At 42.2% G+C, this 12,795-nt stretch overlaps 1 protein-coding gene and 1 long non-coding RNA gene across 3 annotated transcripts; one reads left to right on the forward strand and one right to left on the reverse strand.

Annotated features, from left to right (window-relative positions):
• Positions 1-1,851: 1,851 nt before the first annotated feature.
• LOC147357133 (uncharacterized) lies at positions 1,852-3,470 on the reverse strand. Of its 2 annotated transcripts, none has more exons than XR_015143799.1 (2): positions 3,320-3,457; positions 1,852-2,229 (listed from the first exon to the last, which is right to left on the reverse strand). It is a non-coding gene; the product is annotated as an uncharacterized LOC147357133 (long non-coding RNA). The 2 variants fall into 2 exon arrangements; XR_015143800.1 differs by lacking the exon at positions 1,852-2,229 and adding an exon at positions 2,570-2,981 and having other exon boundaries at positions 3,320-3,470.
• Positions 3,444-11,882, forward strand: PPP1R15B (protein phosphatase 1 regulatory subunit 15B). Its single transcript, XM_086345718.1, has 2 exons — positions 3,444-5,952; positions 9,018-11,882. Exons 1-2 carry the CDS (start codon positions 4,078-4,080, stop codon positions 9,237-9,239), a joined length of 2,097 nt encoding a protein of 698 aa, XP_086201844.1. The 5' UTR covers positions 3,444-4,077; the 3' UTR covers positions 9,240-11,882.
• Positions 11,883-12,795: the final 913 nt, after the last annotated feature.

The following is a 12,795-nucleotide window of genomic DNA, read 5'->3' on the forward strand; positions in this document are numbered from 1 at the left end:
AAAAATAAAATAAAAACGAACTATGTAAGAATGCCTGGCATGGATGAAATCTGTTATCACAAAGAGGAAGTGAGTCAGTCAGCATGTTTGAGTGCTTTTCTCAAGGTCGGCAAGACTGTAGGCTCAGAATAAGTGGATAGTTGGGTTTCGCTAGGGTTGAAATTTTGCCAGAGAAGAATTCTGGAGTAGGAGAAGAGCATGAGAATGAAGGGTCTTTGCATGGGGGTAGTTTTCATACTGGATCATGAGATTCTTGATTGGGTAAGGAGGCAAAGAAAGAGGGTGATGAATCATAAAAACGTGGTAAATGCGATGGTTTGGAGGTTTGGCGAGGGCAGTGATAGCAGCTGAACAGGGGTTTCAAGGCAGTGAGCTGGAAAGATAGAAGGTGGTTTTTAGAGTGTGAGATACTTGAAAAATAATTTTGGAGGTGGTACTGACTGAAAAATGAAGGGAAAAGCTACACACCCTTTACCTTAGACCCTGAAAAATCTTTTAAAATAAATATAACTGAGGTTTAAATTATCTTCTGCCAAACTGCCAGCTTGCCTGTCTAAAGACTTCTTGTCTTCACCAGCAGGCACACAGCCCTGGCAAGACAGTGCTATCTCTGCGGACAGAGCTGCCTTCCCTCTGCTGCCTGCTAGATAGCGGGCTTCAGGAGGTGGCTCACACTTTATTTTCCTGCCAAGACTGACAAGGCAAAGTCACATATTCTTAAAGTTTTCCAGTACTTTATGATCCCATTGTTTCCCTTTAGAGCAAATTCCAAGGTAAGGAAAGTAAAAATTATATATCCAATGATCAGATGGGGAAGGAAGGCCCATTCAAGATGTTTTAAGGAATATTTGGGGGGAGGCAAGTGGTGGTAGTGACAAAGCTGAATGGGATGTAAGAGACTTGGCCATAAGGAAGATGCTATTATTTTAAAGTATTAATACTCTTCCCATTCATTCAACAAACATTTATTGGTCACCGATCACGTGCCACTCAACATCCTAGGTCAGTGGTTCCTAAACGTTTTGGTCTCACGATCCCTTCCTTAAGAATTGGGAAGGACAATTCCTTAAGAATTGTTGAGGACCCCAAAGAATTTTGTTTATGTAAATTATATCTATAATTATTGTTTTAGAACTCAAACCTGAAATTTTTTAAAAATATTTATTAATTTAAAAATATAAACCCATTACATGTTAAATAAATAAGAGAAAAAAATTTTTTTTGAAAAAATGTCTAGCGAGAAGAGGGGCATCGTTCTACATTTTTTTCCCAATGTCTTTCCTATCTGGCTTACTAGAAGGCATCTGGGATCTCATATCTGCTTTTGCATTCAGTCTGTTGCCAGATCACATATCATGTACCCTCTAGAAGATACATGTGTACTATATATTCATGAGAAAAGGAAAGTTAAAAAAAAAAAAACAGCTTAGTATCATTGTGAAAATAATTTTGGCCTTGAGAACCCTCTGGAAAGGTCTTAAAATGGGATCCTCAGGGGTGTTCAAATCATACTTTGGGAACTACTGTGCAAGGTATTGGAATACAGCCCTCAACAAGCAGAGACCAGCAGGAGAGAACATTTACAGGGATATATACAGAGCAGTGTGTTACATGCTCTAATGGAGTACAGCGGTACAGTTCTGACTGTGAAGGTCAGCAGAGACTTCGAGAAGGTGTTGACATTGGAGCTGAACCTTGAAGCATGGGTAGATATACAACAGAGAAGGTGAGGGCCTTCTTGACTGAGAAACTGTGAACGGTGGCATGGAACAAATCCAGTGTTCCTCAGAGTATAACCTGCATGAAGGGAAGTTACTAAAGAGAAGGCTAGAAAAGCCTAGGGAAAGGACAGACTGTACAGAGCCTTTATTCTACAGATGATGGGAAAAAATCTTTAGTGGATACATAACAAATATTAGCTGATGTCTGTGCCTCTAATCTGGAGAAGGCAATGGCACCCCACTCTAGTACTCTTGCCTGGAAAATCCCATGGATGGAGGAACCTGGTAGGCTGCAGACCATGGGGTCACGAAGAGTCGGACACAACTGAGTGACTTCACTTTCACTTTTCCCTTTCATGCATTGGAGAATGAAATGTCAACCCACTCCAGTGTTCTTGCCTGGAGAATCCCAGGGACGGGGGAGCCTGGTGGGCCGCCGTCTATGGGGTCGCACAGAGTTGGACACGACTGAAGCGACTTAGCAGCAGCAGCAGTGCCTCTAATCTATCTAGAAGAGGAACGATATTAGAAATTTAGTTCACTCACCAACCCACTGAGCTTTGAGTATTTAATTTGCATACCCGGATCTCTTGTCATTAAACTTACTCCCATTATTAATATATTTTTTATGAATTGTAAATGAGCTATTGCTAGAGATATGGATAATAAGATAAAAGAGGATAAACCATAGAAATTGCGGACCTCTTAGTTTCCTAGAAAGAAGTGGCCATTCTTCCAACAGTCTCAACAAAGCAAGAGGCGCCCTCTGGGTTCCTGAAAGATCTTGTAGCTGTCTCCAGGGCTCAAACCTGCTACACTCCCTCTGAACAAATACTTCACTTCAGAGGTGTTGATTAAAAAGTTTTATTAGAAATAAAGAAATGGACTAAGATCAAACTCACAAGAAAGAATCAAATGTAGCAACTAAGATTATAAACTGAAGTCGCTCAGTTGTGTCCGACTCTGTGCGACCCCATGGACTGTAGCCCGCCATGCTCCTCTGTGGGATTTCCCAGGCAAGAATCCTGGGGTGGGTTGGCATTTCCTTCTCCAGACTCCTTACCCTCTGATAGACACAATTTTTTTCAAAGGATAATTCTCTGTGCTTTCTTCTTTGGGTGTTGTATCCCATGGTTCTAGGGGCTCAGGATACAAATATGACTTGAATATGACTTGAAGGGGAAGCAAAGACTAAACAGTTCTAGAGGCTCCGTTTCTTTCCTCCTCTGTTTGCCTCATTTGAAGAAACAGGGACACCACCTGAGAAACAGTTCACATTTTTAAATGAAAGACTTATGTGGGTTAGATGCTGAAAGACCTCAAAGCTGGATCCTAGGTAACGCTAACCCGTTATTTAGAAATCGTAAAACCGAGCGGGCAGGAATGCATAATGATTCATTTTTCACTTAAGACTTATTAATCACGCCACATTATTAGTGTTTTTAACACGAGATATATATTTACACATCTCCCAACTTTTACTGGACTTAAATCTTAGGGTGATGATCTACTTAGCAGTGAATAACACTGGAACCACAGTGTTGCATAAATACATGCAAGTCTAAAACATACGTGTACACTTGGACTTGGGTACGTACCACGCCATTAACAGGTCCAGGGCCCTCTCCACCCGTCTACGCCGCTCCCTTGGGCCCAGAGCGCCGAGGTAGTGGGCGAGGGAGGGCGGGCCGCGGCGGAGGGGCGGTTTCCTAGGCGACCGCTAAGCTGCAAGTGCGCACGCGCAAAGCCTGGATCCGGCTGATGCAACCTCCCGCGCGCAACCGGGTCTACCGAGAGTAAGGAAGCCGACAGGGACCTGGGCGCGGCCAATCGGCGGCCGCAGGAAAGAGCGCGGAAGGGCCCGCCCCCGGCCCGGCGAGTGACGTCAGGCGGCGCGGGGCTGGTGGCGTAGCCGGCCGCCGTCCTTCGTCTAGTCAGCCTGTCTGGAGAGGTGTTGCCGCGGCGCTGGCCCTGCGGCCATTTTGAGCTTCGCTTGCACCCGCTTGCCCTCCCAGATCAGCCCTTCCGGGGTCGCGCTGCTGAGGGGAATCTCCACGGTCCGTGCCTCCGAGGAAGCCGCCGCCGCGGAAGGGCTCCTATCTATGGTGGAGCGGCGCGGGCCGGAGTAGGACCCATTCTCGCTGCCAGGATGGACGTCGCCTTGGCCGCCGCGTCTTGTGCCCGCCGTTCCGGACTGTGGCCCGCTGCCTGCGGCCGGAGCCGCTCTCCTTGTTGGCTCTTCTGCTGGCCCGGGGGTCGGCCTGGGGCACCCACCCCGCCGCTGGGGAAGGCCGAGACTGTGTAGGGCCTCGAGCTCCGCGTCCCTACCTCCGTGAGAGACTGCCGACACCGGGAGATGGAGCCGGCGGCGGACAGCTCGCGGGAACCGGACCCCCGCTTCCGGCTGCCCTCCTTCTTCCCTCGGCCCTCGGGATCAGGCACGTCCAGGTTCCCCGCACCGCTCTCCCCGGAACCCGACCCCAGGCTGGCTCCCAGCCCCCCGCCCGAGGCCCGAAGCAGCTCCTGGATGCAGCTGCTTTCCCAGCTCCTCGCGCCGCTCCCGGGCTTGCTTCAGAAGCTGCTGGTCTGGAGCCAGCTTTTCGGTGGGATGATCCCTACCAGATGGCTAGACTTTGCTGGAGGCTACGGCCTCCTGAGGGCTCGGAAGGAGCCCGCAGCCCCCTCGGCGCCCAAAGCTCTGAGTTCGCAGCGGCTCGACCCCTCGGCCGACGCGGCCGCCAGTCCCCTTGACTGGCTAGAGGGGGGCCTCCACTGGCAGTGCTCGCCCCCAGATCTGGAATTAGAACTTAAAGCCAAGGGAAGAGCTTTGGACTCCGCAGCCCATGCTTTTTTTCTGGAGCAGCCGCTGTGGGGAGTGGAGCTGGTGCCCCGGAGCGTCCAAGCGCGTCTGTTTTCCGACCCGGAGCTTGGCCCTTCGCCCTCTGGACCGCTCAACGTTCAGCGCTTAAGCAATGTCAGTGTCGTCTCCTATTTGCTGAACCCCTCCTATCTGGACTGCCTGCCCCGGGTTGAGCTGAGCTATCAGAGCAGTGTTGGAAGCTGCGAACTGGTCGATTTCCAGGCGCTGAGCCCAGAGAGCGGCTGCCTGGATGAGGCCTCGTCTTATCCCCAGCCGCTCAACGCAGAGATGGCTCCCGCCTCGTGGCAGGGATGTCCTCCTCTCTCTAGAGAAGGCCTGCCCGAAATCCACCATCTGCGCATGAAGCGGCTGGAATTCCTTCAGCAGGCCAGCAAGGGTCAGGCTTTACCCACCCCTGACCAAGATCATGGCTACCACAGCCTAGAGGAGGAGCACAGTCTGCTCCGGATGGAGCCGAAGCACTTCGGAGATAGTCCGACTCAGTGTGTTCCTGCTGCTGGAGCCGTTCCCGGAACCGCCCAGGAACCCACTGAAGAGAAAACAGAATTGTTGATTAGAGAAATTCCTTTTGGATTGGAAAGACAGGGCCCCTCGGGAGGCATTCTATCTTGTGAGACTGGACAGGAGCTTGGAGAGGACCAAATAAGTGTAGTTGACTCTTCAGACATAGACGATGACCTTCCCATTTCTGCCAGACCAGCCTGTAGTAACAAGTTGATAGATTACATTTTGGGAGGTGCAGCCAGTGATCTGGAAACAAGTTCTGATTCGGAAGATGAGGATTGGGACGAAGACGTTGAGGATGACGGTTTTGATAGTGATAGCTCATTCTCAGAATCAGACCTTGAGCAAGACTCAGAAGGGCTCCACCTTTGGAACTCTTTCTATAGTGTGGATCCTTATAATCCGCAAAACTTCACAGCAACAATTCAGACTGCTGCCAGAATTCTTCCCGGAAACCCTTCTGATTCAGAGAAGGATTTGTCTGACAAATCTGACCTAGGGAATTCTCCCCAGACTGAAAGTCTTCCCGAGTTTCCTGATCATAATTCTGGAGATGATGATGACTGGGAATCTAGTGCAGATGAAGCAGAGAGTCTCAAACTGTGGAATTCTTTTTGTAATTCGGACGACCCCTACAACCTTCTAAATTTTAAGGCTCCTTTTCAAACAGGGAAAAATTGGAAAAGCTATCTTGACTCAGAGAGGCCATCTGAGCCCATTTCTGAGTGTCACACCTTACTTTCCTGTAAGGGGCAGCTGTTAGGGAGCCCAGAAAGTAAATGTCCAGACTTGGTACGGGGTGTGGTTCTTTCTGGAGAAACACACACACATATCCGGAGAAAAAAGGTTTGTTTCTTTTAACATTCTTGTACTTTCTGTTCTGATGTGGAAAAGCACGAGTTTCCTGGAGCCATAGTAGTGCTTATTTTTTAGGAAAGACTCCAAGCTCTTACACTTCGGTTGAGAAATGACCACCTCTCCTTTTCCCTTATGTAGAGTGTTGTTCCTGTCTGAATTGAAGGTGCCTGTGTATAGATGTTAGCTTGAGGGTGCTGTTTTCTTCAGGGTTGGCAACTCTGGGCTGTTTCCCTTCAAGTTTCAACTTTCACTTTTTTTAAGGAACAGAAAAATTAAAATTTGTGTATACATGATTTAATTCTAGAGGTTGAGAAGGTCCTATTGTAGCAGTAGAGTTTTGTGGTATTAAGTGTAGCATGTCATTTGCAGACAGTTACTGCTCCAGTTTCAGGATAACTGTTTTCATTCCTCTCAGTTAGAACCCAAAGGGATGATGGTACCAAGTAGCAAGTCATATTTGTCTGGTTGTTTGCCATGAAAGAAAATATTAGTTTCAGTATTAAAAACTTTGGACATTTGGAATTTTGATTGACAATAATACTGAAAATAGTATTACCTTTTCTTAAGATAGCAGTCCAAGTTATCATTGGCCCTCTATAGGTTAATCATTTGTAATTATGATGGTCACTTATTTGGTTTTCTTGAGTAGTTGTTTCCTGTTTCCAGGCTAGTCTTAAAACTTCATGGAGCATTTATATTACTCTTTCAACACATTATAAAGGTAACTGTATTTGGGTAATCTTTTGAATTGTTTTTTTTTTTTTTTTTTCGGCTGATGTCATTAATTGAAGAGAAATCCCCACAAACAGACAGGGTATCTTTTATTATGGAGCAAAAGTGTCTTTAGTTACCTTTACTTTTATTTGGAAAGATAAAGTCATGGGTGAATTATTATTGACCTCAAATTCTGCTGCATCAGAGTTTCAAGTGGAAAGAACTATAATCCATTGGCTCCAAATGACCAGCTTAATCTTTGAAACTCTCCCTAGGGTAGAAAATGTCCCTAAATGGTGGTATTCTTATGTCTTAGCTGTAGAAGCAAAATAAGGCATATTAAAAATTAGGTTTTAGTTCACACTTTTGTTAATGCTGTCTTAAATGTTTTTCGCTATGTTTTTTAAAGGTCCCTGACAAAATGGCATGTTTAGTGAATAGATAAACAAAGTGAGGCAATGGAATGAGCACTTGGCATCTGGAGACTTGTGTTCCCTACTCCTAAGTGGTTAGGGCCAACAGATTTAGGAAGATAGCCAGAGCTGGGAAGTAACTTGACCTCTCATGGCTTTGACTGACTGACTTATAGTAATAATAATAATGGCTATTGTATGAATTATTGCACGATTTAAATGAGGTGAGTAGATAAAACTCATAGTTGCTTTGCCTTAAATGATAACTCTTGTTTAGGGATCTCAGCCCAGCCTCATGTCTCTTTTTAGCTTGCTCACTGAGTGAAAAGTGAGATGAGTCAAGTAGATGTTACTATTACTATGCACTAGAAGCAACATTTATAAAAGATTATGTCTGGAATATGGTAAAGTTATTTATAACCTTTGACTACATCCCATTCTTTAGGTATATGGGAATAATGGATAGTGCCCAATTCTTAGAGTGAGGCTTTCAGATCTGAGAATGCTTTTTTAAATGGCAAACATGGTGCAGATTGTAGAGCCGGGCTCAGAGTTGGAATCCTGATTGCACCCGTGGAAGCTGTGTGATTTAAATGAGTCAGTTTACCTTGGTTTCCTTATCTATACAATGAAGATGATGATGATACATACCTTATAGGGTATGTATTATTAAGTGAGATTAGTGAGATGAAAATTGTTAAGCACTTTGAAAAGAACCTGGCATATGGTAACCACTGTATAAATGTTATTTATCTTGGTGATAAAATGAATGAGTAATGCTAGAATGCAATATTTAGTAAGGTGTTACATGTCTACTAATTGTCCTCGGGGGTATTCCTTGGCCTGATGTAAAGGGAATGAAAGTAGCCAGCCACAGTGGAATTAGCTGATGTAAGTATTGAATGTACTTTAAAACAAGTTTTGACATTTGGTGTTTGATATCTTAAAAAGAAATTTCTATATTAGAAATTGAAAGATGGTAACGATAACCATGTATGCAAGACAACAAAAGAGACACAGATGTATAGAACAGTCTTTTGGACTCCGTGGGAGAGGGAGAGGGTGGGATGATTTGGGAGAATGGCACTGAAACATGTATAATGTCATATATGATATGAATCACCAGTCCAGGTTTGATGCAGGATATGGGATGCTTGGGGCTGGTGCACTGGAATGACCCAGAGGGATTGGATGGGGAGGGAGGTGGGAGGGGGGTTCAGGATGGGGAACACATGTACACCCATGGCGGATTCATGTTGATGTATGGCAAAACCAATACAATATTGTAAAGTAAAAAAGAAAAAAAAGAAATTGAGTAGGGATTAAAGGGAACTGTCACTCTTCCATGTGATCATATATATTGCAGTAGTCATAACTGCATGTATGTGTGGTGATAGCATAATGAATACAAAGAGGGTTTTTATCTTAACTACAAAGTCTCTTATAGTAACATAACCTTAAAGATATGTTTTGTTGCAGTTTGATTACTAAGTAACTTTTTCTTCTGTGTTCTGATTATAAAAGTAATTAATATAAGAATGCTGCTGCTGCTGCTAAGTCACTTCAGTTGTGTCTGACTCTGTGCGACCCCGTAGATGGCAGCCCACCAGGCTCCCCCGTCCCTGGGATAATCCAGGCAAGAATACCGGAGTGGGTTGCCATTTCCTTCTCCAATGCATGAAAGTGAAAAGTGAAAGTGAAGTCGCTCAGTCTACTACATGTTTATGATTTAAGAATTGAAAAACACTGAAAAGTTACTTTTTTTTTTGAAAAAGAAGTAGAAGTGAACTTTTGTGCTGTAATGAAAGCATTCAGGATTATATTTCTGAAATAGGAAATATCTGTCATTTTGGAGGAGTGTACAAGTTTGTTTCTTTCTTTACTTCTGTTATATTTGAGATTAAAATTACTCTTTTATCTTTATAGGTAACCTTCCTTGAAGAAGTTACTGAGTATTATATAAGCGGTGATGAGGATCGAAAAGGACCATGGGAAGAATTTGCACGGGATGGATGCAGGTTCCAGAAACGAATTCAAGAAACAGAAGAAGCTATTGGATACTGCTTGACATTTGAGCACAGAGAAAAGATGTTTAATAGACTCCAGCAAACATGTTTCAAAGGACTTAATGTTTTCGAGCAATGTTAAGATGATTCGACAGCCTCTGGCCCTAGCATACACTACCTCTTACTTGAGAGGTTACTTTTAAAAACAAAAATTGGCAGCTGTCCTTCAACCCTGTCTTAGAGGATGTGCAGCTTGGATCCAGTGACCTAGTTTAATATTTTTTTGCAACATAGCCCACTCAGAAATGTCCAGGTTTGAAGCCAGGCCCTGAAAATGAAGGATGAGATGGTGTGATTTCTAATCCTCCCTTTTTTGTTTAGTTGGATCTGTTCTAGAATGTTGTTTGCTTGCTGAAGTGAAAAGGGGACCTTTTAAGGTGTAATTTTGCACTTTGGAAACTTGTTTTCTTGGGAAACTATTTATAGGGTTCAAAGCCCATTTCCCATTCTAATTTAAATTATGTGCACCTGTCTAAAAACTCTGGGCTCTCCCCTCCCTCCAACATTCTGAAATTACTGGGCTGTTAACGTTTTCTATATATTCAGTAATTTGACCCTTCTACTTCAATGTTAAGAAAAATAATTTTGTATATACGACCAACTTAAAGTACATTATCGTGTGTCTTTTTTTTTCTTTTCCTAAAAATGACTGGTTGAAAATGTGTGGTTGGTTTTTATTTCCAGGTTAAGCTCTACCTAGGAAATGTTTCCAAGGACTGCCACAAAACCTATATGTGCAGTACTTTCTGCTGCTTTGGGAAAGCTGCATATTTCTGCCAAATTTTAACATCTGATATATTTAAGTTCTTTGTAAACTCTTTTTGGAGAGGATTCTGTATATGTTATTGTAGTTCCCACTTGAGTGGTTCTTTGTGTCTTCAACAGGTAGAAATTGTTGTTAAAAGACTCCAGAAAGTAATAATTGTGTCATAGTTGCTTTTAAATTTAAAAGCTTAGAATTTTCCAGGAAGAAGAACAGGAGACATCTCAGAGCAATTTGGTTTTGTTGTATATGCTCTCAAAAGAAAACCAGTGTTAATAATATCATGCCTCAGCACCGTCACTTTTATAACTTGTCAGGGTGACACTGTAAACTTGGAAATGGGCAGTTCTGAATTTTCCAGTTTGAAATGTAAAATATAGACTTCAGTCAACATCCAAGTTTATTGTGTTCTTCTTTTTTAATAGAGAAGTAATGGCAAGGCCTATAATTTCAGGAAAGATCTATAGATTTGACAGATTGAAAGTTTTAATATCTTCATCCCAAAGCTTACATTTGAATTGAAGTTTCTGCAGTGACTGACTGTGTTTGGTTTAGTTAGCACTACATGATGTGCATATGATAGGTTGAGGGAATATTAACCAACAACTTTCTGGTCTGTTTTTACTTCACACACCTCCTGTTACAAGTAATAGAAAGTACGAGCAGAATAGATGACCTCTTAGTTTTGAAATTTTTCATCAGAAGTGCTTGCAGGATTACTACCTCAGTTTATAATCTACCTGGTCGTTATTTTTTTTCCATTTGGTTTGCTCTGAGAGTACAACAGCATAAAAGTTGGTCAGACTTTTGCAGAGCTCTTTTTCAGTGTGTTTTGTGCCCCTCTATTTTAAGTAATCATAGGGAATGCATTTATAGAGTCTGGTGTAACACCATGGAAATGCTAAATTTCAAGCATCAGCTGTGTCAGTTGGAAAGAAAGTATTGCCTTGAAAAGAAAACTGAAAATGTATAGGCATTCTTTTAAAACCAGACTGAAGTATACTATTTTATTTCAGAGACTTAGGTTGTGTTTTGGGGTTTTAAGTCTTGCACCTCTGCATATATGAAAATAATGGGAAATCTTTACATTTACTAGGCTTCCCTGGTGGCTCAGATGGTAAAGAATCCACCTGCACTGCAGGAGACCTGGGTTTGATCCCTGGGTCAGGAAGATCTCCTGGAGCCAAGGGAATGGTAACCCACTCCAGTGTTCTTGCCTGGAGAATTCCATGGACAGAGGAGCCTGGCAGGCTACAGTCCCTGGGGTCACAAAGACTCAGACGTGACTGAACGACTGACACTTTACATTTACTGGATTTTGGAGAATTGTTCTCTTGAGATTCCAACCTCACTGCTAAATATGTAAAAGTTTGGTGAAGAATTCTTCCATTTACTACCCTCCTTTAAAAGAAGTGATCAGACAGTAATGAGAAGGACAAAAGGTGAAGAATTCTTCCATTTACTACCCTCCTTTAAAAGAAGTGATCAGACAGCGCTGAGAAGGACAAAAGGGACCATTTTAAAGTTGGACAAGGGAAAAACAATTCTTACCAGTTTTGTCCAGATCCTAATTGTTAGAACAAAGTTAAAACTTCAGTCTTAAGAAAATCCTTGGAAGTTTTAATTGAACATTTTACACACTTAAAGTCTTGCAATGGTGCTTTATGTATCAATGTAGCATATGAAAGGCTTTGTGCAGAGAAGTAAACATTTCCTTTTTTAAGTGTTAAAATGTGATAACACCATCTCCTCATCTTTAACTTGAAATCAAAACTATCAGATTTTATTTTTTTATAATTTAGGGAAGGTGAAGTTAGGGGCCTAAAAGACTTATAAATTGGCTTCTTCAGATCCAATGACTTAAATGTAACCAGTTTTTGTTGGGACTTTATAAAATTATATTGTGTATATAACAACTAATCTGTAAATTATAATAAATATATTTGCAATTATTAAATGTTACTTGATGTTTTGGTTCAACTTTATATTGTGTTTTACATTGTTTTTGGAATTACTGAGCAGGAGTTTCAGAATTAAGTCAGGTGTTTTTGTAGAAGCATTATAAACGTAAAAGGTGCTGTACAGATTTATGTGGTTAAAAAGGTTATGTGACATGGTAATTGCTCTTCAGCTAACTGAAGAGGAGGAAATCGTTAAGGGGGTAAATATAATTGCAAACTACATTTCAGTATTAGATAAACGAGAAGTTGGTTCTTAGAGTATGAAGTGACCTTCTTAGAGACTGGGGATTTGATTGTAAAACTCACCCCAGCTCTGTACTAATGCTGCAAAGAAAATAGTATTCACAGAAGCAGTAAATTAATATGCTGGGGTTAGCATAGTGTTTCTCCTAAGTAGCATGGAAGTCTGCTGCTTTATTTTGTGCATTATGATTAATGATAACTGGTATTGTCAATCAGCATGTTCTCCCATTTATAATATTGAATAAATGTGATGGTAACATCTGAAAAAACAAACTTCTTATCTTGAAGGAAAAAAAGACATTTGGACTATAGCAAGCTTATTAATGGAATTAATTATTAATTATAGCATTCTTAATTTAGGCATTTGAATCTTGCTAGGAGGTCGCGCAGAGTCAGACACGACTGAAGCGACTTAGCAGCAGCAGCAGCTAATGAAAAATTATTAAAAGTGTATTTCTTAACTGGAAGGAAAGAAACAGTTGCAGATAAATCAGTGTTTAGTACAAACTGAATTGACAGCCTAGGTTATACTTTTATTACCATCTTAGGGTTAATTTAAGCATCTTTGGCTGTCTCTCCCCCAGGAAGATGTATGAAAATAGTCATGTTCACATCAAGCCAGGTTTATTATGACTATCCTGGTATCCCTATAGAGGTGATGATGTTTGTTG

Source organism: Bos grunniens, chromosome 16 (genome assembly GCF_055505025.1).
Source record: "Bos grunniens cultivar Pamir isolate PY7600 chromosome 16, Bosgru_T2T1.0, whole genome shotgun sequence".
NCBI lineage: Eukaryota > Metazoa > Chordata > Mammalia > Artiodactyla > Bovidae > Bos > Bos grunniens.

Bases quoted from the DNA above. Each gene is read 5' to 3' on its own strand.
- PPP1R15B (XM_086345718.1), top strand. From the start codon at position 4,078: ATGGAGCCGGCGGCGGACAGCTCGCGGGAACCGGACCCCCGCTTCCGG. The intron at 5,953-9,017 runs GTTTGTTTCTTT...TTATCTTTATAG, and splicing joins CACATATCCGGAGAAAAAAG to GTAACCTTCCTTGAAGAAGT.